This window comes from Bactrocera oleae, chromosome 2 (genome assembly GCF_042242935.1).
Source record: "Bactrocera oleae isolate idBacOlea1 chromosome 2, idBacOlea1, whole genome shotgun sequence".
Taxonomy (NCBI): domain Eukaryota; kingdom Metazoa; phylum Arthropoda; class Insecta; order Diptera; family Tephritidae; genus Bactrocera; species Bactrocera oleae.
In genome coordinates, this window is record NC_091536.1 from 31,127,042 (window position 1) to 31,154,871 (window position 27,830).

General features: G+C 38.8%; 1 protein-coding gene across 6 annotated transcripts in view; it reads left to right on the plus strand.

Moving 5' to 3' along the window:
• LOC106622780 (equilibrative nucleoside transporter 1) overlaps positions 1-27,830 on the plus strand; it is a 242,831-nt gene that overhangs the window by 154,285 nt on the left and 60,716 nt on the right. For all 6 annotated transcript variants that reach the window (XM_070112933.1, XM_070112935.1, XM_070112932.1 and 3 more), the window contains exon 7: positions 3,140-3,267. In XM_070112933.1, coding sequence (XP_069969034.1) covers positions 3,140-3,267 — 128 coding nt within the window. The remainder of the gene's footprint in view (positions 1-3,139; positions 3,268-27,830) is intronic.

Below are 27,830 nucleotides of genomic sequence, written 5' to 3' on the forward strand. Positions count from 1 at the left end.
CCAATTGCTGCCAAAAATGGTGGAAAATTGGCCCAAATCATTTTTAAAACGTTATGTTAAACCCTTAATTTTATAATGAAGCTAAATTCTTGGCCATAACATTAAATTATATGCGTTTTATTTCTATCTGAAAAGCACATATCTAAGAAAAGTACCCTTTATTTTGCTTGTGTTGTATATATTTAGCATATTTTTTGCATATGCGTTAAAATCTGTTACATTGGACGAAAAATCGTCTAAATAAAAAGTTTGGCTTCAACGTGATAAAAAACAAGAAACATTCAAAATTCCGAATTCTATTTATGATATTAAATTTTAATTGAATACATTAAGCACATATTTTATTTGTCTATGTCAGTGGTTCTCAAATTTTTTAATGGCGGAACCCTTTTGGGAAGCAAAATACTTGATGGAACCCTACAATAAAACAATTGTTTTTATAAGTGTATTCTTTATTAATCAGCATAATAAAAGTAAAATGTAACAGTGACTAATTATTATTTACTTCACCACTTGGCAAGGACGATAATAGAAAACTTTAAAAAAGAAAAAATCTAACTAGTGGGAGGTAAGAAACTGTTTTTTATTTTTCATCAATTGGTTGATATCAGGTTTGATGGAAGAAAGTTGGAGTCTCATATCAGCTTCGGCGTCCAGTCTATTGCGATATTTTGTTTTTGTGACTGCATAAGTAGAAAATCCTGTTTCGCACAAATATGTAGTTGGGAACGGGAGAAAAATATCCAGAGCCATTTGGCCAAGCATTGCATATTCATCTTGGATTCTGCACCAAAAATCATTGAGAGGCGTCGTTTTGAATAGTGACTCCATACTTGTATCGGATGACATTTCTAAAAGAGATTCATATATCTCGTTTGACATGTTTTCAGGCTTTTCCAAATTAGGTAAAAAAGGATTATGAATCCATGAATTCACTTTAATTTTTGTATTGTGTTCTTCGGGAAAATACTTTTCAAAAGATGAGCGCCACGATCTGAGATAATTGACCAATTCTGCAAACATATCATCTTCGAACATTTCTAAGTCGTTTTCGCTTATAAACTCACTGAGTAACGTAAAGCTTTCTATTTTCTTTCTTACCAATTCAAATTATCCAAAAATCTAATTTTCTGAAACACTGTTACCTGTTTTACCCCGAGACAGGCATCGCACTTCTGTATGGAGCAGCAGTGTTTTATGTTTGCTGCCATAATCTTCACACAATAATGAGAACAATCGGGATTGTAGTGGTCGTGATTTGATAAAATTAATTATTTTTACAGCTTCATCCATAACTAATTTTAGATTTGACGGCATTTGCTTCATCGCAAGTGCTTGTCTATGCAGAATAATGACTGGAACTACAATTAGGTGCTTTATTTTTCATTTGTGAAATTTAAAAATTGCGTTGAAAACAATATTGACTTTATCCTTTAAAAGTTAGAGGCGAAAGTCGCTTGTTGACAACTATAGCGCTAATTCAGAGGCGGCTTTTATCAAAGAAACTGCGCGCTCACAAGTACACTTTCAGTTTGCCGCTGGCGATAGGTATGACCTTAACAAACTTAAGTACGTTCGAAAAGTAGCGTCATCCGTGAAACATAATACAAAATATTTTTTATTTAATTGTAACAACAAAAATTGTGTATGTATTTGGGTAAAACTATGACACATTATAAGTTTTGTTGTCACATGGGGGAGGGTACGCGCATTCCACAGACCGGCAAACTTAGAGCGAACGGGTTGTACAAGTATAAAATTGTTGATACCAAACTTATGACATTTTGTACCAGCTATTGTAACACATGTTTGTACAAATACAAATAAAACAATAAATAACGTTCACAGCGTTTTGTCTCCGCGCGGCCTCAGCGACCAGAGAGAGGTGTTTTGATTTTTTTTTCTAAATTCTTGTGGAACCCCGACAGAGGTATCACGGAACCCTAGGGTTCCGCGGAACACACTTAGAGTATAGCTGGTCTATGTGAACTGACTGATTGAAAAAACGAGAAATTGGTGAGTTTCGGAAGTGCTTACGTAGTAAATTTAGTTACCTTGTTTTTGTAGTTACTTGTTTTAATTTGTGTATAAAGTTATTTTTGGTCTAAAGTCCCCATAGAAAATTTAATCTGAAACATGAAGAAACTGTTGAAATACGGCTGACAGCAATCACGAAAAAGATCACCTTAGATACAATAGTAAAAGAGATTGAAACTCTGGCCTCAATACTAACTTGAATCACGTAATTCAGGATCCAGGAGTACCAAAATAAGAATGGCAGAAGAACTCATGTGTTTATTGACAGCGAGTGTGGGTCTGATCGCGTAAATCAATGTTATTGCAAATATTATGCCAAGAGCAAGGTTTAAGGAAATACAACGAAAACTTAAATTTAAGAAAAATGGCTAAATTTGTTTGATACAGTATTCAAACCAGTATAATTCTACATTTTAAGCTATTATGAATAGTTTTAAACTTAATCTTTTGATGAATGTTTAAAATATTATGCCGTACTGATTCATTTACAAGATACAGGATTTGTTAACTGCTCCAAAAACGCATTGAAAATCGAGCTCGTACCATATGTGTCTTGTGCAATGTTTACATATGTTTTATTAGCAAAAGGAAATGCAATTATATTTTATACAGCCTTCATAAAAAGCTTCCCTGACAGCTAGAAGCAAGTTAAATTCTTGAACTTTTATATATAATATACTTACATATATAAATTATCAGGATGTAAAGATTCAGGATTTGTGTAAAAGTTGAGATATCTTAATAAAATTTGGTACACATGTTGCTACATAAGAAGGTTGCTATAGCAGATGGGACTCGGACCATTGCCACGCCCACAAAATGCTATTAATCGACTTTACAAAGTGCCATAACTAAGCTTCACTATAAGATACAAGACATTATTTGGTACAACGAATTGCATTAGGAAGGAGCATCTGCAGTTACAAAAAAAAAGTTCATATACATTTTTTGATTATTTTCCGTTAACATCTTATTATGGGTACTACACGTTTCTTATTTTAAAGCTTTTGTGAAGATATTATTAATCAGTTATTCAATTAGTAAGAATTATAATAATTTAATTAATAATTTAATTTTTAATAATTTTTTTATATTTTTCTAGACATAAAGTTATCGCCGTCGTCAAACTTCATAATACAGTCACCGGATCTGTTCACTTCTGTGACCTGTTTCTTGACCTTCAATCTCTTTGCAATGCTAGGGAGTTTGACAACATCTTGGATGCAATGGGTAAATATTCAAAATTTTATATACAATAATATCCAGTAATGCTAATAATTTCAAATTTGCAATGATGTCCTAATTCGTTGTTGTATACCGTTTTGTTAAAATTCGTATCTCTAGAACTATATGAACCTTAACCGCCGTACCACTTACCTTCGCACTCAATTAAATTTTACGTTTCCAAATATAAGGGACACAAAGGAGTATTTCTGCTGCTGCGGTAAGCGAAGCAGCGATATGTTAGCCTGGGCTTACGCCGCCGCGTTTATGATTTATTTCGCCTCGGTTTGTATGAACGTGAGGCTGCCGGCTGTGGTGCTACTTGGGGCAAGTTGTCACCCAACGCCCTGTCTTGGAGTGCATACACTCCTGTGTAGCGTGTACCATGGCCAAGCAATTTAGCCAGTGCCCATGAGCCTGGGCAACCGTTGCACGTCCTGGAGAGTGCTGCAGTGTTGCAGCCGATGTGGGCGGCGACACAAGGACGCGGTAAGGTTCTATTGGTGGTAGTCGCGTGGCACTACGAAGAATGGTCGAAGGGGAGGATAGCGACTCAGCGCCAGGCCAGAATGGATTCTCCTCTGAAAAAATGCCCTGGAGTTAGGTCTGTGAAGTCTAAGGGATCGTGCGAGAGTGTTGTGGGTGGCCTTGAATTGAGCGCCTCTTTTATCTGATTCGTATATAACTGAGAAGTAATGTGGCAAGTCTCTAATCTTCTCTGGTATAATAAGGGTGGCTTTCGTTATTCGTTAGGCTTGAATTGGCAAGCCGACCATTCGCACGAAGCAAACCTTTCGTGTCTAGAAATGGGTTAAGAATTATGAGTGAACTTATTTAATCAATCGATTTTGATTCTCCTAATAGTGATATATCTGAAGTGGCGCATTTGAGTTTAAGTCGCGAGTAGATTAGAGCGCCCTTTGCCTTTTGTAATTCTAGGTGTGTCAATGTATCGCATTGGGAGTATTCTGACGGTACTCCCTTAACTTCAATATTGAGTCGCTTTGAACTTTAGCATGTAAACGATTACTCTGAACGATGAAAATCGCTAAAGGATGTCAGTATCAATCAGTCAAATTATCGACTTTCTGGGGCAATTAAATTGCGCATGTGTGATTGTGGCCAAGAATCGGAAAATTCTGTTAACCATCGGGAGCCATATCATCAGAGGGTGGTGGTGGCAAGATCTGGGTTTTGCTTGTGGTGGTTTTTCCAACCAAGCTAAGACAATTTCAGAATCGGACTAGACATACAACCTATATTTCTTCATATTTAAATGGGACTGCACTGTAGAAGGTTATTTTCTAAGTAGTAGCGCGCCACAGATCGCAAGTCGTGGTAGACTTAGCGTTTCTAAAGAAGCCACCTTTACTTTGGCTACTAATAAGTGGCTTGTGGTCCCGGTATCGCTTTGTGTTCGCACGCAGATATTGGCACAGAAGCCGTGTAATTCGACTTTGGGTTCGGGGAATAATTTACCCATTGTGGTATTTGTATCTGAAAAATGTCGTTCAACTTGTTCGCAAACTGGGATAATTTTTCTAAGCGAAGAGGTTTCGTCCCAGTCGGTTCCGTTTAATCATAATTCTTGTATCAGGATTTCGCTTGTATCATAGCGAAAGCTATTCTGCGCGGTCGGAATGTTTTGCCACTTTGTTATGGCTGATAATGCAGATATTGACTCGGTAATGTATGAAAACTGGTTAGATATTGCATTCCATTGAACCCCTAAAGTTTTTGTTGTACTTTCCTTTTCGTATTTAAGGAAATTAGTGTCCAACAAATTTTCATTTGGTATATACTTTGCTATATTTGGCTGATTTGCGGTAATCTTTTTTAAAGGAAACCCTTAGTTTTTGAGGGCTGTGATAAGCATTCGTATACTTGTGGTAGTCTGACTTCCAGACAGGATATCGTATACATACGGGATTGCCAGAGGAAATTCTGACTTGTTGTTTTCTGCCAATTCGTGGAGTATTCGAATGGCTAAGTATGAAGCACAGTTAACTCCGAAGGCCACTGTTAATAATTTGTAGTTGTGTAGTTGATTTGGGGGAAGATTTTCTGAAAATAATTCGGTGAAGATCTTGATCGTATTTATGTACGACTATTTGTCTGTACATTTTTTCAACGTCCCCGTTAAACACTAATTTGAATATACGCAAATTTAAAATAAGCCACATTAAATTTGACTGGAGTGTATGGAAACACAATGTCATTTAGAGAATTCCCCGAGCTTGTTGATTTTGAAGCATCGACACTCTTACCTTTGTTGTCTTTTTTCTGGCTTTACTATTGCATGGTGTGGCAGGTAAAATGAGTAGTATTTACTTTGTATGATTTTTTCGCCAGGGCTGACATCCTCCATGTGGTCTAAATTGAGGTATTTTTCTAAGATCCTCGTATATTCCCCTCTTCTGTTTAATATATATGTAACATGTATTGTATATATCTTTTTTATACCTAAAAACTGCTGTATTGCAGATTTGCGGGAGTAACCTAAGGCGAGGGAGCTGGGAAATTATGGCTTTAGTGGTAGTCGTACGACGCACCGGCCATTATCTGATCTAGTAGTTGTGGCTTTGTATAGGTCTTCACAATACTAATATATTCGTTATAAATCTCCTCAAATTGTGTTATTTATGTGAAAATTAGTAATATGTTCACTTAGGATCCAACCGAAATTTTCACAACACCTACGAGTCTTATCTGTGTTGTGAGATCGCTGCCTAATAGAATCTCTATTGGAGTGGGGAGTTACAGTTCTGTCAGTCAGTTCCTTTTGTCAATTCTTAATATTAGGTCAAGTAAAAAGTTCGTTCGGTTTTTATCTAAGAGATGGCGTTATTGTCCATAGTACTAGTGTTACGTGTCGCATCATGTCATACTATACGGCGCTGAAAACGTGTTTATTCGCGCTAAAAGTTTGTCGATTGATTTACTCAGTTCGTTGTGAGCGCTCGTCAAAGATGGACACCAACAAAGAGAAAATATGCTATATTTTACAATTTTTCTTCGATGAAAGCGAAAAAGCAGCCAAAGCGACTGAAAACATTAATTTTGTTTATGGGCCCGATACTGTAAACGAACGTGTAGCACAAAAGTGGTTTGCAAGGTTCCGTTCTGGTAATTTCGATGTCAAAGATGCACCACGCGTCGGGAGGCTTGTCGTCGAAAATTGCAATAAAATCATGGAAATAGTGGAAACAGACCGTCACGTGAGCACTTATTTAATTGCTGAGGAACTAAAGATAAGCAAGAAAACCGTTTGGAACTATTTGCATAACCTTGGATTTAAAAAGGAGCTCGATGTTTGGGTGTCACACGAACTAACGCAAAAAACATGATGGACCGAATTTCCATCTGCAAATCGCTGCTGAATCGCAACAAAATCGACCCGTTTCTGAAGCGGAGTGTGACTGGCGATGAAAAATGGGTCACTTATGACAACATCGAGCGCAAACGGTCGTGGTCAAAGCTGTGTGTTTGGTGGGATGGGCAAGGAATCATCTACTGCGAGCTGCTCCCCTATGGCAAAACGCTCAATTCGGCCCTCTACTGCCAACAACTGGACCGCTTGAAGGCAGCACTCATCCAGAAGAGGCCATCTTTGATCAACAGAGGCCGAATTGTGTTCCATCAGGACAACGCCAGGCCACACACGTCTTTGGTGACGCGCCAGAAGCTCCGGGAGCTCGGACCTGGCACCAAGTAATTACCATATTTTCCTGTCCATGGCGAACGCGCTTAATGGTGAGAAGTTGGCCTCAAGAGAGGCCTGTGAAAATTATCTCTCTGAGTTTTTTGCCAATAGGGACGCAGCCTTCTACGAGAGGGAGTTGGCAACAAGTTTACGAACAAAACGGCGCATATTTGACTTAAATCGGACAAATGTACACAAAGTTATCATCTTTTGAAAAATCAATAAAAAACCGAACGAACTTTTTACTTTACCCAATATTTATTTGATAGCTTGGAAGCATATTTGTTAGTTGCGGTAGGACTATAGCTTCTGCTCAAATGTGCTTATCTGCTTGGGGGGAAATTAAGGTACTGCGTCAAATTTTAGTAAAGTTTTGAACTACTTTACCTCCGTTTCCCATGATTTGAAAATTGGCTAGTTTTGTTAGCAGTTGTAGTCTATTTTGTGCTCGTTGTGATCCTTGGTCTTGATTTAAGAGCTTCCCAAGCCAAGTTAAAATTGTCGAGGGAGCCTTTATTAAGGGAACAGACAGCTTTTTGGATCGCATAGATGCAAGGGGCTTCGATGACGACCTCGACGAGAGGCAATACTCAATGCCTAGGATCTCAAATGGGTTGAGGGATCATTTGCCGCCTCCATCCTAGATCCTGCAGCTACCGCCACAATTTGTAGCACCTGCTTTGCCGCAACCAGCACATACAACTTTTACGACAGGTGGACACGCTAACAGCTTGTCCTTTGGTGCTTCAGCTTATCGGCGATTGACTCGGGATCAAGTTGCTTCTCGTAACAGCCTTCCTGAAGAATTGCCCAAATATGATGGTAAAACCAGCGAGTGGCCGTTGTTTTATGACGCTTATAATCAAACCATGGAGGTTTGCGGATTCTCCGACGAAGAGAATCTGTTAAGACTGCGACAGGCATTGGAAGGTCCAGTGCGAAAGGCTGTTAAAAATGTGCTATTGTACTCCTCATGTGTCAACCAAATAATGGCCACACTTCATACAAGATTTGGTAGACCAGAATTGATCATCAGTGTTCTGCAACGCCAAATTTGTGAACTACCGTCACTATCGAAGAGTCATCTGGAATTTATAGTCGACTTTGCGGTAGAAGTGCAAAACATATGTGCAACGATGTCAGTATCAGGCCTGACTAGTCACTTGAACAATCCCGAATTTGAGCAGCGGTTTTTTTCAAAATTACCTGGGCTTCTACCAGCATATTGGGAATGCATAAGCGGAGCTTGACAGTATATAATTTATAAAACTTCAGTCAGTGGCTTTTTCCTTGAGCCAACTGCGTTATCATTCCAAAGGATCCAATACGAGAGCGCAGACGAGGGGCAGTTAATCATCGTTTTAGTCCGGTAAGATGTATCGTTTGCGATGAAAGTTGTAGTGAAGTTTCTAATTGTACCTCTTTCAAGGTAGTGCCACGAAGCGAAAAATGGCCCTTTTTTCGTAAGCTAAAGCTATGTCGTTTATGTCTGAAAAGGCATTCGATGAATAGATGTAATTTGGTTAAACCTTGCAGCATTAACGGATGCACACGCAGTCATCATCCGCTTTTACACAATTCGACCAAACTGTGGGTCATGCTCACTGTTTCGAATACTACCAGTAGATTTACACTCTGGTCATGGTAGTGTATCAACATACGTTTTCATAGATGATGATTCGTCGCTTACACACACCGCAACCACTCTGCCTACGTTGGACTGGTGATACACATCGGTATGAGAACGAGTCTGTTGTAGCTGACCTAATCATATCGGCTATAAACGGGTATAGGTAATTTGCTCTTAAGGGTGTTCGCTCCGTCCAGAAGCTTCGGTTCAAACATTTGAAAGGGTTGCCATTACAGTCCTATTCAAAGGCCACTCCACAACTGCTGATAGGCTTAAATAACGCGGCACTTGGATCTTCAATAAAATCCCTATATGGTGGAGAAAATGGTCCAATTGCAGAGATGTATAAATTGGGATGGACATTGAAAGGGTTGATGCCTAAAGCTGGTACCGATCCTATACAGCACGTTTACCACATCTATGATTGCTTTGCCCAAGCTGAACTGCTTAAAATTACCAAAGCGTACATTTGCCTTGACAACTTAGTTGTGTCAACCAAACTTGTTGCCTTGACGCCTAAAGAGGATGAGATCGCTTTGGAGAAACTACAAAGGAACACCGTCCGCATTGGAAGTCGTTTCGAGACCAGTTTATTGTGGAAGCATCCGGACATTGAGATACCCGATAGCCTGTCAATGGAAAGGAAAAAGATGCAACGAGACCACAACGCAGCAGCTAAGGTAACTGAGTTGTCCCTAAACAGCATGCTGCTGAAAGGTGCAGACCTTACAAACTCTCTATACTCAGTGCTCTTTAAGTTTCGACAAAAGCGAATTGCTATAACAGCCGATATAGCTGAAATGTTTCACTAAGTTCGTGTACGACAAGAAGACCAAAACTTCCTACGCTTTCTTTGGTGTGAACCAAACGACAATGAGCCCACTACATTTGCGATGACAGTGATGACGTTTGGGGCCACATGTTCACCAAGCTGCGCTCAGTACGTAAAAAATAAGAATGCAAAAGATTTTGAAGAGGAATTTCCTTGTGCTTCAAAATGCATAATCGAAAATCATTATGTATAATATGTAAGTGTGGACACCGAAGAGAAAGCTATTAAATTAGCTCCAGATGGCGCCATGTTCATGCATTTGGAGGCTTTCATCATAGGGTACTAGTTGCCCTAAATGAGGATCCGCTTGATGAGCTATTTCTTGATCTTGAACGTGAACTGCATACTGAGAAGGTTTTGGGCATGTGGAGGATTACGTCCACGATTAACTGTACAATGATCGCAAGCAAAACAAGGGTAGTCCCATTGAAGCTAATATCCATACCTCGTTTAGAACTGAAAGGAGAGAATGTTAATAAATAGAGAAGGCGCAAATGTTACGAAGTACTAAATTGAGCTTTTCACAAGAGGGAACATCGAAAAATACAACTTCGACTCTTTTGAAATACACCACGCAATGATCGAAACTGGGAAAGGCTATAAATAGACGCAAAGAATGTTCTTACATGAATAATGCACATGCTTATTTACATTTGCATATCACAAAAAAATCATTATTTTTGTAATATAAATTAATCCTTCGAATTATAAAAGATGATTATTGGTTTAAGCCCCAGAATTAGAAGAAAATAAGTAATTATTAGATAAATTCTTCAACACATTTTTGTGTGTTGCATGAACAATATCTAATAGACAAAGGATAAATATAAAACAGTGGCTAAGCGGCCGCGATTCCACTTTGCGGTGGCTCAGGTCACTGTTTTACTCACTGAAATAATTAGAATATTTCAGGAAAATATGTTTATATATTTACGTTTATTGCATATTCCCTTATTGATGCATATTTATACAAATCTCAAAATCACACATACATTCATGAGTACACGTACGCTGATGCTTGCTTTTTCTGGCCCACACAAACAATTACTTTTGTCTGCACTTTTTGCATTTTGCGAGAAGCAAGTTGAACGATCGCAGTCAAGGAGAGATTAGGGGCGCACTAATTATTTCAGATATATTTTTATTAATCGAGTCTATTTTAAAAACTTTTAAATAAGTATAAATTTATGTGTATTTGTATTTTTACGTAAATATTATAATATTGCGTAACTAAACTCTAGGATATCAGTATTTCTCAATACAAACTAACTATAGAATAATAAGATAGAATCCTCCGTTGAAACGCCTTTGACCATGATGGCACGCCATGGAAGTAACGGCGAGTTCTCACGGAGACGGGGCGGAGCAAAAAATTGAGTTCTGACAAAACGTTGAAAAAAACCAAATGACAACTTTGCACACATATGTTACAAACATATATACATACGAGCTGGCATACATATTGACGCCGAATTTTCGACAATTTTGTGACAATGTCGGTCGGCTATGTTGTCACGTTTGTCGTTTTGCAGTACTTTGCTATTGAAAATTGACTTATGCTCTTTTGAAACACTCTGACTACCGATTGGCCTGCATTTTCATGCCATTGAATTGAGATAAAATAGGTTAAATCGAAAAACTATGAAATAATGATATTAAGTAAACATATAAAAGTATTATATGGAGTCTGCTGAGAATATATAGGAGTAGTTAAAGATTTTATATGAATGGCAATTTTATAATTGAATGTCATATATAGTGAATTATGTGAAATAAATTAAAATAATATTTCAAGTCGCTAATAGACCATGTTGTCAATTCTCCATTCTGAAGGGAACCTCAGACAAATTCTTCAATTTCTGATTTTTAGCAAATGTTGTGAGGAAGCAGCTTGTGAGGAAGCAGCTTGTGGGCCATATACAAATTTTGCAATTGAAATTTTGCCCATTCTTCAATTTTACTGAAGAGATTTAAATTCAATTTCATTAATTTTTATTTTAACTTCATTTCCGCGCATTTGCTATAGGAATTCCGAATGAAAACACAATTTGGTTGACCAGGCGCACAGAAAAAAGAGCGCAGTGCAAAGTTATAAACACTTCGTTTTGTAGCATACGCGGGTTCCTTCTGAATGAATTTGTTGGCGTTGTAATATGAAATATGTAGAAAATATAGCGCAAGCTTGCTCGAATCTTATTGGTCGATGATAGTGCGCCTGCGATTTTTTTTTGTCGCTTGCGCGAATGTTTGGTTTTTTTTCAAAAGGCATATTGAGGGACATACGTACATATGGCCAAAAACAAAGACATGTGAACCAGAATATGAAAAATATCATTGCTACAAAAACAAGCACTAGCTGAATTCAAAGAGTCAACCACCCACTCAATCATTCAGCCGAAAAGAGGCCGCACTATGCACACTGATGAACCAATAGAAGATGAGCACACGCAGCAACAAATTAAGCGAACATGCACAAACTCGCGCAAATACAAATTTGATTGGTCAAGCTAAGCGATCAATAATAACAAATGACCGCGCTATACCTCACACTTTTGAAGGCGCTGTAAACCCACCATCAAAGAGACCTAAGGAAACCCAACAATATAAAGGTAATAACCCAAATGACCCTCAAAATCCAAAAACACTGCCGTGGAATATTGTAGCTAGAAAAGCTAAACCGCAAACCGCAAAACCCCCAAAAACAAAACCCCAGGCCAGGAGACACTTATAGAGTGTAAAGACTTGGATGAAATTACAACCAAGGAAGAAGTACTTTATGCTCTACAGAGAGAGTTGGGTAACAACGATCTGACGATTTCAGCTATAAAGAGCCTAAGAAAGTCCTACAGAGACACTCAAACAGCGCTTATTAAACTCCCAGGTGAGAATGCCAGGAAACTGCTTCAATCCAAGAAATTAAAAGTAGGGTGGGTAATATGCCGTATCAGAGAATATAGGCAGCCACAACGGTGCTACAGATGCCTCGATTATGGCCACACAGCGAAAACCTGCGAAAACAAGGACAGGTCTAAACTATGTAGAAGATGTGGTGAGGGTGAACACCAGGCTACGGACTGTGCCAAGAAGCCAAAATGCATGCTTTGCTTGACAGCTGGCTCCAGTGAATCTGATCACTTTACTGGGAGCGTCAGATGCCCGGTATACAAGAAACCGGCTCAAACTCAAAAATTAATATGAGGTGTTTACAACTTAACCTAAACCACTGTCAAGCAGCACATGCACCTCAGTGCTTGAGAAGCAGATCGATGTGGCCTTTCTCAGTGAACCCTATAAAATCTTTGAAGGTGCCAACTGGACGTGCGATTCGAGGAATAAAGCGGCGATATGGAAATGCAACCCTAACGCTGGAAAACCCTTACCCTTCAAATGGCTTTGTTCGAGCAACAATTAGTGATGTTAATATCTATAGTTGCTATTTGTCTCCCAGTATCAATGACGAAGAATTTAAGAACGTCATCGACTGTCTAGTGACTGATGCCAGAAGTAAAACTAATCTAGTAATAGCCGGCGACTTTAATGCCTGGGCTATTGAATGGGGTTGCAAAAGAACTAATAGTAGGGGTAAAGCCTTACTAGAAGCCTTTGCTTCCCTTGACCTTGTGCTCTTAAACACCAACCAACCCACATTCAACAAAGATGGGCGGCAGTCGGTGAGAGATCTGACTTTCGTCAAATCAAATCTTGTCCGTAGATCTAAATGGAAAATAAGTGATCATTATTATATATTATACCTTTAGCGATCACTATGCCATTATATTTGATATAAATGTCGCACACATACGGCAGAATGTACCGACCCTAGTGAGATGTTCCTGGAGAACTAAAACGTTCGACCCTGACCTCTTTGAAGAGACCTTTAGGCCCACTGTGCTACAAGAGAACCCGCTTTCGGCAAATAGGTCCGCCTCCATAATTATGACCCATCTTAAAAAAGCATGTGACGCATCAATGTCCAAACATACACGACGCAATCATCACCCTCCAGTATATTGATGGAATGACACAATTGACAAACTGCGAAAAGCATGCCAGCAGGCAAGACGTTCATATCAAAGGTCACGTGGCACCCCTGACCATATACCCCTCCAAAGACTTTTCAAGGACAAGAGGAAGCTATTAAAGCAGTCCCTTAAGAAAAGCAAACGAGAATGCTTTCTGAAACTCTGCGACGACGTTGAAGATAATGCTTGGGGGCTAGCATATAAGGTGGTAATGGCAAAACTCCGTTCTCGTGGGCAAATGCCGACCTCCCCCCCAATGCTGGAAAGAATAGTATCGGTACTTTTCCCAACCCGACCACTGCATTTCCAACTTCATCAAGCGATTATAGAAGTAGCCCCAGATATACCGTCTGTTACGAACGAAGAGGTCCGAGAAGCATGTGACCGGTTAAACCCATCTAAAGCCCCGGGCCCAGGCGGAATATCTAAGAACACAGACCCCTTCCGAATTATGTATGACACATGCATTAAGGAAGGTTGCTTCCCTAAGCTATGGAAAAAGCAGCATCTAATATTACTGCCAACACCGAACAACCCTTTGACAGACCCGTCCCATTTCCGGCCACTCTGCATGTTGGACTCCGCTGGAAAAATCCTTGAGCGAATTGTATACCGACGCCTAAACAAAGCAATCGATGACGCTGGCGGATTATCCCCGAATCAATTTGGATTCAGAAAAGCAAGATCCACCATCGACGCGGTGACCCTAGTAAAGACACTGGCCGAAAAGGCAATTAGTGGAAAACGATGGAAAGGCGGCACAATACAATATTGCATGGTCGTAACACTCGACGTTAAAAATGCTTTTAACTCAGCATCTTGGTATAGCATATTAACTGCCCTAAAAAGTTTCTCCGTGCCTCAATACCTTTACAACATAATCGTAAGCTACTTTAATGAAAGAATTCTGAGCTACGACACAAGCGACGGCTATAAGGAATATAAAGTCACCGGTGGTGTACCACAAGGATTTGTACTCGGACCGTTACTCTGAAACATCATGTACGACAGAGTACTGCGACTAAAGGTACCCAAAAATGTTCACATCATAGGATTTGCAGATGACATTGCTGTTGTGGTGACAGCTAAGCACATAGAAGATATTGTTGCAATAACCAATGCAGCAATATCTTTAATTAATGATTGGCTTGAAACTAATATACTTACCCTAGCAGAGAGCAAAACGGAAGCCGTGCTTATTACTGGCAGAAAAACCCGAGAGACTGCTACATTCAGAAGAAAAGGTGCGTGTATAACTACACAACCAGCGTTGAAATACTTAAGAATTGTTTTTGATGCAAGACTTTCCTTTAAAGAGCATTTAGTCTACACCTGCGAAAAAGCTTCAAAAACATGTAGGGCCTTAACCCGAATGATGCTCAATACCCGTGGACCGAAGCAAAATAGGAGAAGACTCCTTGCTGGAGTTCTGAAGTCCGTCACTCTATATGGCGCCGAGGTTTGGGGAAAAGCACTCGAAACAAAATCTTACCGACGTGGCCTTTTTTCCATTTATACCATTTGCGCACTCAGAGTATGCTCAGCTTTCCGTACAGTGTCAGAAGATGCTGCCCTTGTAATTGCGGGCTTACACCCATTAGATCTCTTAGCCAAAGAGACCAAAAAGCCTGTAACGGACTTACCACCCAGAACCGTAAAAGGAAATGCCCGAGCGGAGACGGTGGAGAGTTGGCAAAGACGATGGGAAGTCAGTCAAAAAGGACGTTGGACTTTCCGACTGATTCCCAACATTGACCCATGGCTAAAAAGACCACACGGCGAGGTAGACTTTTATTTAACTCAAATCCTGACAGGGCATGGCTGTTTCAAAGCATATTTGAAACGCTTTCAACACGAAAATGATGATATATGCGATAAATGCGGTGGCGAGACAATTGAGAATGTAGAACATACGTTGTTCCATTGTCCGCAATACGAGCAAGAGAGACGATTCCTCAAGAGTGCATTCAGTATAGACCCAACCCCCGAAAACTTAGTAGACCAAATGGTGGAATCAAAAGCTAAGTGGGATGCGGTGTGCGAAATAGCCGCCAAAATCATGAAAACCCAAAGAGCCCGAGAGCAGCAGCGGAGAAGAGAACTCCAAAACTTAACGGACCACTAGAACGCGGACCAAACAAACGCACTAAAACAAAAGTAAAAAAGCATGAGGGAAGGGTTTGGCGACAAATATTGCACGGGGCGGGTTTAATACCAACAGAGGTGGGGCCAAGTAAATGCAACTTGTTACTGAATGCATTGAGACTACTACAAACGTATGAGCACTCAACTCAACCATCCTCCCGACGGAATACTTGACGGTGGTACCGGGGGGAAAGGTACATGACGGTAGGAGGTTTAGTTGGATTAAAGTTCCACACTGGGTTCAGGCTTTCGATGCTTCCTCCTCGTATAAAAAAAAAAAAAACGTACATATGTACATACATATGTGTACATTTATGTAAATATATTTGCACATGCGAATGAAGGAAAGGCAATTTTAAAAATATTCACATACAAATTTATCATTTGAAACTAGTAAACGACAATAGCTGTTTGAGTTCACAGATTTGACAACATTTCTTCATCATGACTGTGATGCTGCTTGTAGAGCACAGCTCGTTTTTGCAAATTCACATCAAATATTTGCCTGAGTTCACATCCTAGCTCAGATTTAGTTTTATTTCTTTTTTTAATTTTTATAAACCTTTTTTTATTAAATTTATTTAAATTTAAATCTAAATTTTCCTCATTATACTTGTATAAATGTTCTTCAAAATCAATTATTTCTTTTTCTTATTCTAATTTTCCTTGACACGCATGCCAAAGAACATCTGCGCATACATATATTAGCCGTTCCTTTGTAAGGTGGTGAAAATTTGCTTGGTTCCTTGTTAAAGTGGTGTAGTTTGTTGAGTTCGATTATCATGAGGGGAAGGAACCTTTTTGATATGGTGTAATTGAACTTTCGAATTTGCGCATTTTTGATGTTCCCTTTTAATAGTTTACATTTCAGTACAGCTAACACTTGCGCCTTCTCTATTCATTAACATTCTCTGCTGAAAGCAGCTCTTCTCTCCGCTCGCCTTGTCAAATATATTATCGAATCGCATTCTGTACACGTTGATAAATGCGTTTATTGGTCAGATTCATGAACGGTATTAGAGTGGCGACGATCCGATCACCGCAGCTACAAACAGTTCGTGGCCTTCCGAGTTAGTGAAATTCTAGAGATGACTGACGTCAAGGAATGGCGCTGGGCTCCAACTAAGGAAAACGTTGCAGATGAAGCTACGAAGTGGAATGGTGATCGAGTTTTCTAACTACAGTCGATGGTTTAGAGGACCTTCATTCTTGTACCCTTCGCCTGACCAGTGGCTTTTGTCTGAACTTAGAACCGTCTACTTCGTGCAACAGCTAGGACAATATATTGTGTTCGGATCTGGCTAAGCTTTATTCAAGATAATCAACTTGCTGGTAATGGTCCAACTACTGAAGATAATTAGAAAGCAGAAATGACGGTTAACTCTTAACTTATATCCACATCGACCACGAAGAGGAAGAGGCAGTCACTCCTAACCACTTCTTGTTAGGTAGCTTGAGTCGAGTTAAGCCAATCGCGGAACCAGTTGCTGAGAACATTTTATTGCGTCGTAACTGGAAAACATTGCAACAACTAGCCAACGCATTCTGGAGACGTTGGATATTGGAGTACCTGCCCACCATAACCAAGTGAAGCAAATGACTTACAGATGTAAAAGACATCGAAGTCGGTGATATCGCGTACATAGTTGCTCTTAGTAACCCGCGAAACTGCTGGTCTAAAGGCAAAGTAATCCAAGTACGAAACAGTAATGATATAAAAGTCCGTAGCGCTACTCTGAAGATAGCCTGTGGCATCTAATCTCTTTGAGCGACCTGTCACCAAAATAGCCGTTCTAGATGTGATTAATTCGGTACATCCTGATCAGCAGGATATACCGGGGGGGGGAGTGTTACGAACGATATGGCATCATGATTGACGTAATTTTCGTAAGTCCTACCTGCTTACGTATGAACTGACGGCGCGTTCTGATTGGGAGCAATTAGTAAAATTAGCACAGTAGACAATGGGAAAACGGGAGCCGATCATGCATTCGAATGACAACTTTCAGAGGGTAGAGTTCGGAGTAAATTTTTTAATTTTTAAGAATATTGCTTTAATCGCCTTAAAATATAATTCAGTTAATTGCAAAAAATTCTCATCTATTATTTTAACAGGAGGTGAGGAGTTGCGCTTCTTATAATTTTGAGAGGTTTATATAAACTGCTGTAAACATGTCCCGGAAGGCGGCCATTGTTCAGAACCATTATAAAACATTTTTGTGTCACATACGGGCACCTTGAGATGGATGCCTGAATTTGTCTCTTGACTTTGAATTCGTGGCAGCTCTATTTTCAGTTGCGGAGCAGAGAATACCACTGCATCAGAATTGTTTTTAATCGATTAAGATGAAAATCGAGTGCAGTATCGTATTAAACTGTCTCTTTCAGCGTATGAAATGTCTTTACCCCTTTTCTGTTTTGTAGCACCTTGCTTTGAGCGTGACTTCTGCACATGTACATGGACTTTCATCGTCTGAAATTATCTTTGGTTCTTTTGGCAACTGAGTTGTTAAAGACCCTTTTGAGCTCATTTAATAGATCTGTCGAAATAAATAAAAATTTACCGGTTCGGACTTATTTTTTTCAATTTAGATTAATTTTATTGAATTGTGTTTTAATAACTATAATAATAATGTTTACATTATTTTGTGTCCGTAAAACTTATAAGGTATACCTATAAGTGGGCCTTTTTTGTACATTTGTATGTACTATATGTAATATGCTTTAATATTTGTATGCAATCCTGCTTGTTTTTATTAGGGAAAGAACAAGGGGTATTGCGGGATATACATAGGTATGACAATGTGGACTTTGAATATATTAACCCCTTGAGTGGAAATGACGAGTATCGACCGCAAACATTTTCTATGCCAAATTCGACATTGACGGGCAATGCCAGCCACATATTTAAATGCTTCAAAAGTAGTAAAGTAAATTTATGAAACTTAAAAACAACTGTTATGATATTTATACATTATCTTGGCTCTCTTTTTATCTCAAATTCTTTCATTGTAGATAACGGTTCTAGGCATTTTGTAAAATAAAACCATTGTAATTTCTTCTTTTTTCAGTTATTCTATGGGTTAAGAGTACTGTAGTTTTTTTTGTTGATTTTTGTTATTATTTTACAAATATGTTTTATTGAAAATAAATAAGATCCATATTTTATATACAAAATGTGTTATTTTTATATTCTGATAACACCAGCACAGAGTTGCATTAAAATTAAATAGTCTCCACACCCATGTTTCTTTGAAATTAAATCGTTAGGCAAGGGGTTAAATACGCAAACCTACTTATATATATTATATATATTTTTTTTATGAAAAATATTTGCGTATATTGGTTAAAAAAAAATGTATTACAACAAAATTACCGCCGCTTAATTATTTACGGATGTTGCGATCATTATTTAAATTGTAAAAATTTTTTTTTTCTATAATAATTGGACCCGATTTTTCAGCAGATGTTATTCTGTGTGTATGCATGTATAAATGCCCGTGTATATATGGTTTGTGCGCAGTACGAAGAGACCGCAAAAAGGAAAGTTTCGTAAATTCACTTATATACTATGTATTTCTGGTGTGTACATACTTACATATGTGACGTGTAATTCTTGTGTTGAATATATGTATGTATTGCATTTGCATATACATATGATCTGTGTATGTTTTAATTTATTTTGTTTTATTTTCCTTTCAATGTTTTTGATTTGCCTTAGCTTACTTGTTTTAAGAAGTAAGACGGTAAGCTTCTGGAGGCAATCAGTAATTCGTTATATATTTGGATATACATATATACGAGTATATATATGTATTTTACCATACTATTTTACCTGGTAGCGGTATTTGGGTTTTTACCGGAAAATAAACTGAATATTAAATCAGCCAAGCAACAGTTTTTCTTATATTCAAACGGATTTATCATAAATCTATACTAATATTATAAAGCTGAAGAGTTTGTTTGTTTGTTTGTTTGAACGCGCTAATCTCCGAAACTACTGGTTCGAATTTAATAATTCTTTTTGTGTTTGATAGTCCAGTTATCGAGGAAGGCTATAGGCTATATAACATCACGCTACGACCAATAGATAGCAAAGATATAGTGGTAAATGTGTAAAAAACGGGAGAAATTATTTCATCTTTGAAGCCTTCCGTTGCGTGCGCCGTGAAAACGGTTCAAGATACACAAAAAATATGTATTAAAGAATAATAGCTCTTTTAATGATCTAAAAAACGCGATAGTATATGTCTTTCTTTTAAGATTAACTCACAAAAACCGTTTTTATGGTACCTAATTTGGTCGAAATAATTTGTTTAAGTTGTATCAACATAATAATATTAATCTTTATTCAAATAAATATCTTGTTGGTTAAGAGTACTTCATTGTGAATAAAATTGTCTTTGACATAACTTAATTTCAACAAAAAACTTTAAAGATTACAATGATAAATAACTCCGAAACAAAACCAACTCGCTCTCTGCGCTGGCCGGCGCGGCGGGAGAAAGGCGGTACTTTGGGGGCAAGCCGGGAGGGGGGTGTAGCTCAACGAGATACCATGCCGCGCGGCTCACTCGCGCGGTCGGCTCCCTACTGAATGGTTGAATGCAACGCTAATTTGTTTATGCGATATAATTATCATCGTAATATTACTTTTTAAACACAGTTTCATTTTGTAGTTGTTTTCTATATAGTAGGTACTTTATTTGTTTTAGGATAGTATTTAGTTACACAATAATAACACTTTTTTGTTTTCATGTAGATTATTATTGTAATTTATAAGTAAGGGCAAGTTTATCATTTAATCGGTGACTTACTTCCAGCTGTAGGGGCACAACCCGAATTCCTGCAAATATATTTTGTTTCCCATGCAGATCAGGTATCCTTGCGCTCAAATTTAAACCCAAGCTTGCAAATCGATCTTATCGACGTTCTCCAAACATATCTTCATGATCATAATAGGTACGTATATTGAAAGTTTTAAGTACAATCTAGAAAATAGACCACCGAATGTTTTAAAACTTATCATTCATGCTGATGTAAAACCTCCTAATGAGCATAGAGGTCGGTATAATGCGCCGGTAGTAGATGAAGTAGCTGTTCTTATGATAGATGAAGACAAAGGTCCTCGTGATATTGTATTGACTGCGAGAGATGGTCGACTTCAACGAGTTTTTGAAATTCATAGATCTTATGACCCGCTTCAATATCCCTTACTGTTTCCCTTTGGAAACGACGGATACTGTATAAATATTCCACAGCAGAATACTACGGCTACATCTAAAACTGTTTCATGTATGCAGTTTTATGCATTTAAATTCATGGTGAGAATAAATGACTTTAACAGTATACATTACTTCAAAGGATTATTCAACCAATATTGTGTCGATATGGCGGCAAAAATGATCTCTGAGAGGCTAGACTTCATCAAAATAAATCAAAAAAAATTGAGAGCAGAAGAGTACATTCATTTAAGAGATGCCGTCGTAAATGATGGACATATAAACGCTTCTAATATTGGCCAGCACGTTATATTGCCGTCGTCATTTACAGGATCCCCCAGATTCATGAATGAAAAAAGTCAAGATGCCATGACATATGTCAGGAAATTTGGAAGATCTGACCTCTTTATTACATTTACATGTAACCCCGAATGGCCAGAAATAAAAAGTGAGTAATTGCCCAATCAACATTCTTATGATAGACATGATTTAATTTCTAGGGTATTTCATTTAAAACTCAAGAAAATGATAGACCTATTAACGAAGAAAAATATTTTTGGCCCATCGAAAGCCTTTGTTTACAGTGTAGAATGGCAAAAAAGAGGTTTACCTCACGCCCACATTTTATTGTGGCTGGCTAACAAAGTTCAACCAGATTCTATAGATGCAATAATATCGGCTGAAATACCTGACATACAACAAGATTGTCATAAAAAATATGATACATGGTCCTTGCGGACTTCATAATCCTAACACCATGAACGTTTTCCGGCAGTAGTTCATTTAGCCGTTCATTTGGAAAATGGACAAAGAGTATATTTTTATAATAATGAAAATCTCCAAGATCGTGTGAACAATCCTTCATCATCGGCACTTACAGCGTTCTTTGATCTCTGCAAAAGCGACGATTTTGCAAAAACCCTTTTATATCACGAAGTTCCCCAGTATTACGTTTGGCAAAAAAATTCATTTTCTAGAAGAAGACGCGGGCAAGATGTTGAGGGATATCCCGGTGTAAAAAAAGACACAACTTTAGGCCGTGTTTATAAAATTCATCCAACTCAAACTGAATGTTTTTATTTAAAAATGTTATTGCAATATATATGTTCGCGGTCCAATGTCATTTCAACATCTAAGAACCGTTAATGGTGTTATTTTCCAAACGTACCAAGGCGCTTGCAAGGAATTTGGTTTACTGGAGGGAGATGAACATTGGCAAAATACCATGTCCGATGCTATCATATCCGAGCCAGCTACAAAATTAAGAGAATTATTTACCACTATCCTTATATTTTGCCAACCATCTGACCCCTTAGAGTTATGGAATAAATTTCGTGATGCTTTATGTGAAGATATATTAAACAGAATGCGTAATTGAAGATAAAATTCATGAGATTTCAGATAAATCCCTAACAGACTTTGGGCTTCCTGCAGCAAAAAGAAATAATTCGCTTCTGGACCCGTTAGAAGTAGCGTTGCGAAAACCACATAACATAAATGAATTAAATGAGTATATCACACAAAATGAACCAAGATTAGTTAATGACCAGGTGACAACGTATAATTGTGTCATGAAAAGAGTTCGTTTTAATGAAGGAAGAATTTTCTTTTTGGATGCTCCCGGTGGGACCGGCAAGACGTTTATCACTAATCTTATATTAGCAAAAGTAAGGTCTCTAGGAAAGCTAGCCTTGGCAGTAGCATCGTCAGGTATTGCTGCAACCTTATTAGCAGGTGGACGCACAGCTCATTCCACTTTTAAACTGCCCCTAACTGTGTCTTTAGAGAAAGATAGCGTGTGCTCTATACGCAAAAATGGCCCTTTGGGGAAAATTTTACAAGACGTCAGTCTAATAATCTGGGACGAATGTACCATGATACATAGAGCTCACGTAGAAGTTCTAGACAGAACTCTTAGAGATCTTAGAAGCTGTGATAAAATCATGGGTGTGATTACTGTTATGTTTGCTGGGGACTTTCGCCAAACTTTACCGGTAATAGTAAGGGGAATTAGAGCAGACATTGTGAAGGCTTGCCTTAAAAGTTCTCCATTATGGAAATTTGTAAATATTTTAAAATTATCGACAAATATGAGAGCACATTTGGGGGGAGGCAGTATAACTTTCCCTTCAAAATTACTTTCTGTAGGAGACGGTAAAATACCTCATTCTAATAATAAAATTGAAATTGATTGCGATTTAGGAGTAAAAGTGGGTAACATCGAGGAATTAGTAACTAAGGTATACCCTGACATCAGCCAAATAGAAAACAAGGACCATCAATGGATGTGTCAAAGAGAAATATTGGCGGCAAGAAATAGTAGCGTTGACGAAATAAATGATATCATTTTGAGTAAACTCCCAAGAGATATTGTAACATACACATCCAGTGATACCGTGATGGATCAAGAAGATGTAGTTCATTACCCACAGGAGTTCCTCAATTCCTTGAACCCAAGCGGCCTTCCCCCACATTCTCTTAAGTTAAAAATAGGTGCCCCAATAATTTTACTAAGAAATCTCAAACCACCAAATTTATGCAACGGGACCCGACTTCAAGTAAAATTTCTGCGCAATAACGTCATCGTTGCAATAGTTTTGACTAGTCCAGCAGTTGGTCAAACAGTCCTCATACCCCGCATCCCAATGATACCAAACGACTTACCTTTCAATTATAAAATAATACAATTTCCGCTTAAATTATCTTTCGCAGTCACAATAAATAAATCACAGGGGCAAACATTCAAATACGTTGGGATCGATTTACGCCAAGACTGTTTTTCGCACGGCCAGTTATATGTCGCGTTATCAAGATCGGGTTGTGGCGAAAATCAATATGTTCTTCTGCCACAAGATAATAAAACAAAAAATGTATTAGTATATGCAGAAGTTCTTTAAAATAATTAAATTTACTTTAAAAATTGTACAGATATAGTTTGGAACTCGAAAAAAAAAACATAGGTTTTATCCTGAAAATTCTGCGGGAGCTCGACCATGCCGAAAATCCCGCAAGAACGGGAACTATGTGGGAAGAACCAAAAATTTGCCGGAAGAAACTATTCCACGCGGACGAAGTCGCGGGCAAAAGCTAGTCTATAACATAAATGTGCGTCTTTTGGCTTTCCTTCCAACCCCTTTGCTGCGTTAAATTCCATTTTGGTGTGGTTTGTTGTTCTTTTGTTTGGGTGAAATTGAATTCGCGCCGGTTACGTTAATATGTACGAGGTTTTTATTGTTTGTGCTGAGATTCGTGCCCGCACATATTTTTATAGTCTCGCAACTTGTTGCTACAGAGTATAAGAGAGAGTTTGTATCACCTAAAACTAATCGAGTTAGATTTATGGTTATATATATTATATATAAATAATCAGGATGAAGAGACGAGTTGAAATCCGGGTGACTGTCTGTCCGTCCGCCCGTGCAAGCTGTAACTTGAGTAAAAATTGAGATATCTTCATGAAACTTGGTACACATGTTTCTTGGTACCGTAAACGATTGGTATTGCAGATAGGCGTAATCGGACCACTGTCACGCCCACAAAACGCCATTAATCAAAAACAAATAAATTGCCATAACTAAGCTCCACAACAAGATACAAGACTGTTATTTGGTACAAAGGATCACATTAGGGAGGAGCATCTGCAGTTAAACTTTTTTTTAAGAAGTGGGCGTGGTCCCGCCCCTAATAAGTTTAATGTGCATATCTCCCAAACCGCTAAAGCTATAATAACCAAATTCACTGGGAGCAAATGTTTTTAGCACCTCTATTGACGGTGTGAAAATGGAAGATCGGGTGACAATCCCGCCCACTCCCCATATAACGGTACTGTTAAAAAATACTGAAAGCGCGATAAACCAAGCACTAAACACGCCAGAGATTTTATCTCTGGGATGGTATGAGATGACTTTATAAGAACCGCATTCAAAATTAGTCAGTGGGAGTGGCACCGCCACTTTTAGGTGAAACCCCATATTGTGGGATCTGCTTAACCGATTTCAACCAAATTCGGTGCATAACGTTCTTTTCATGTTTCTATGTTATAGTGCGAAAATAGGCGAAATCGGATTACAACCACGCCTATTTCCCATATAACACCATTTTCAATTCCATCTGACTCTTTCACTTTCCACTATGCAAATCAAGCAACAATGATTGTAGCAGGGTAAAACTTTGCGTGAATAATGCGTTTAAAGTATGCTACCTTGTGACCACAAATTGTCTAAGTCTAACCAAAACTGTTCAAGCCCCTATGTAGACCGCAGTGCCTATAGTTGACTTTTGCTACCGAAAATATCGGTCAATGTGTAAGATTTATAATTGAAATTCATGTATTAAAATAAATAACTAAACCGATAATAGTATGTTTTTGTGTCAAATATGGGTTGAATCGGATCAATACTTCCTATAGCCCTCATATCCCTAATATAAAGATTTTTGAACTTCCCGGTGACTTTATACCGCACATGTCGGCTAATATGTGAGTTATCTCAATGAAAATAAGAGAGCGTGTTTTGCTCATTACAAGGTATCTTTGTGCTTAGGTAGGTAGGTAAAGTGGCTGTCTTTCGACCCACCTAGGCCTTTAGGAGGCCCATTGTGATACCACCGGGTCTGTGGTCCCCTCACTCTATTGGCTCCTCTCTGAACCACCCCGTACTTATGATGAACTTCATCAGTGAGACAAGTTATATCCGTGCAACCTCCGAGACGTCGTCAAGAAACCCACGACCGATGGCTGCGATTCTTTTCCTATATAGTGCTGCGCAATCGCATAGAAGATGTTTAATGGTCTCCTCCTCTTCTGCTTCCTGACAGCTTCTACAATAGTCGTTATATGGCGTACCAAGTCAACTTGCATGTCTGCCATTAGACAGTGGCCTGTTAGTACTCCTACTAGAGTTCTTATATCATTCCGCTTGAATTTTAACAGTCGGCATGTGCGGCACATATTCCATTCATGCCACGTTTGCCTCCTAGTTCAGCAAGTCAGGGACTGATTCCACTGATACTCGGCTATGTTAATGACATATTTGTCGATTAAGTATCCACAAGTAGCCAGAGGCATATATATGTCCTCCTTACTAGGATCTAGTTGTAGGGGGTGCCTGTTCTGACAAGTTCATCTGCTACACAGTTCCCGGGGATGTCACTGTGTCCTGAGACCCATTGCAGGTTTACTGTAAAATAGGATTTCAGATCCGCTAGAAGATCATGGTATTCTTTCACTGTCTTTGACGAAATCCTAAGAGACATCAGAGATTTCAAAGCCACCTGGCTGTCTGTATATATAAATATATTTCTTGTTGTGATCACACTCCTTGTCAGTACAAGAAGGCTTTCTTTAATTGCGGTGACCTCCGCTTGGAAGACACTGCAGTGGTCTGGTAACCGGAACGCGATTTTGGTATCTCGGTTATCCAGTTTGGGGCCATCCGCATAGAAGCTTCTCCCTGCTTCCTTGTCCTCTACGCCCCTTTTTCTCTCCTCTCTGGAGGGGAAGGCAATATTGGGTACCGTAGTTCTGAGAACTTCACTGATGCAAATACTGTCTGCTTTTTGTATACTTTCCGTGCTTCTAATCGCATATTTCTTTTCTGTAATTGGCCACCATACTAATATACCGTAAGTCATGATCGGCCTTATAATTGCTGTGTACAGCCAGTGAGTTACCCGAGGCGTCAGTCCCCATCTGGGCCCCACCATTCTTTTACACGTGTAAAGCGCTATAGCTGCTTTCTTTACCCTCGCTTCCAAGTTTTGTTTCCAAGAAAGCTTCCTGTCCAAAATTAGTCCCAAGTAGCTTGCTTTATCTCCTATCGTTAGCCTGGTGCCATTTAAAGATGGCGGCGTGATTTCTGTAGTATTGTGTTTCTAAGTGAACAATACTAGTTCTATCTTGCTAGCATTTAAATTTAGTCCGCATGATACGGCCCATCGCCTAATATCGTTTAATATTGTCTGCATAAGGCTAGTGAGAGTATTCGGGAACTTGACTCTAACCGAAACTCCCACATCATCAGCGTAGCCCACAACATGTACCCCCTCTTTTCTAGATCCACAAGCATTTTATTCATTGTCAGGATCCAGAGAAGTTGGGATAACACGCCTTCTTGGGTTGTACCCCTTCGGACAGATCTACGCGGTGGTGAAGCTCCCAGCGTTGAAATAATTGACCAGCCCAAGATCATCTGTTCAATTAATTTCCGGAGAGTCTCAGAGATGTCCAGACCTTTAAGCGCGCTTAATATGGCCTTTGGCTGGATGTTATTAAAAGCACCTTCTGTGTCTAGAAAGGCTACGAAGGTGTATTCTTTTATCTCCAGAGACTTTACAATCTCTGCTACCACTGAGCTTAATGCCGTTTCTGTGGATTTACCCTTAGAAATCGCATGCTGCGAAACTGCCATTTTTCGTGGGTTTAGTTTGTCCTTATATGTATTTCTATTAGTCTCTCCAGCGTTTTTAAAAGAAATTATGAAAGACTAATTGGTCTAAAATCCTTTGGATTAATGTGTGAGCTTTTGCCAGCCTTTGATATATTATATATATCACCTGGACTTCCCTCCATATCGAGGGAATATAGTTTAATTGCAGTGCCCCTTTAAGCATGGTTGTTAACCAGCTTATTGTATAGCTCATGGACTCCTGTAACTGAACCGGGATAATCCATCTGATCCCGGCGATTTATAAGGTTTGAAGATGCCTATCGCCCAATAAACATTACTATCTGACACTATGTCTAGCGGAGGGGACTCTGGGCCCACTTCACTCCCCAGTATATGCTCCCTTATGTGGTTATCGGAACTGTCTGGGAAGTGAGTATCCATTAGTCCTAGAGTCTCTTAACTGGATACCGTCCAGCTGAGGTCTGGCTTCTGAAGGTATCCGATGCTATGTTTCGACTGTGTCATTATTTTTATAAGTCGAGACACTTCTGCCGTATTCTCGATGTCATTACAAAAAGATTTCCACGAATTTCTTTTTTGCCTTCCTTACCTCCTTTGTATATGACCGT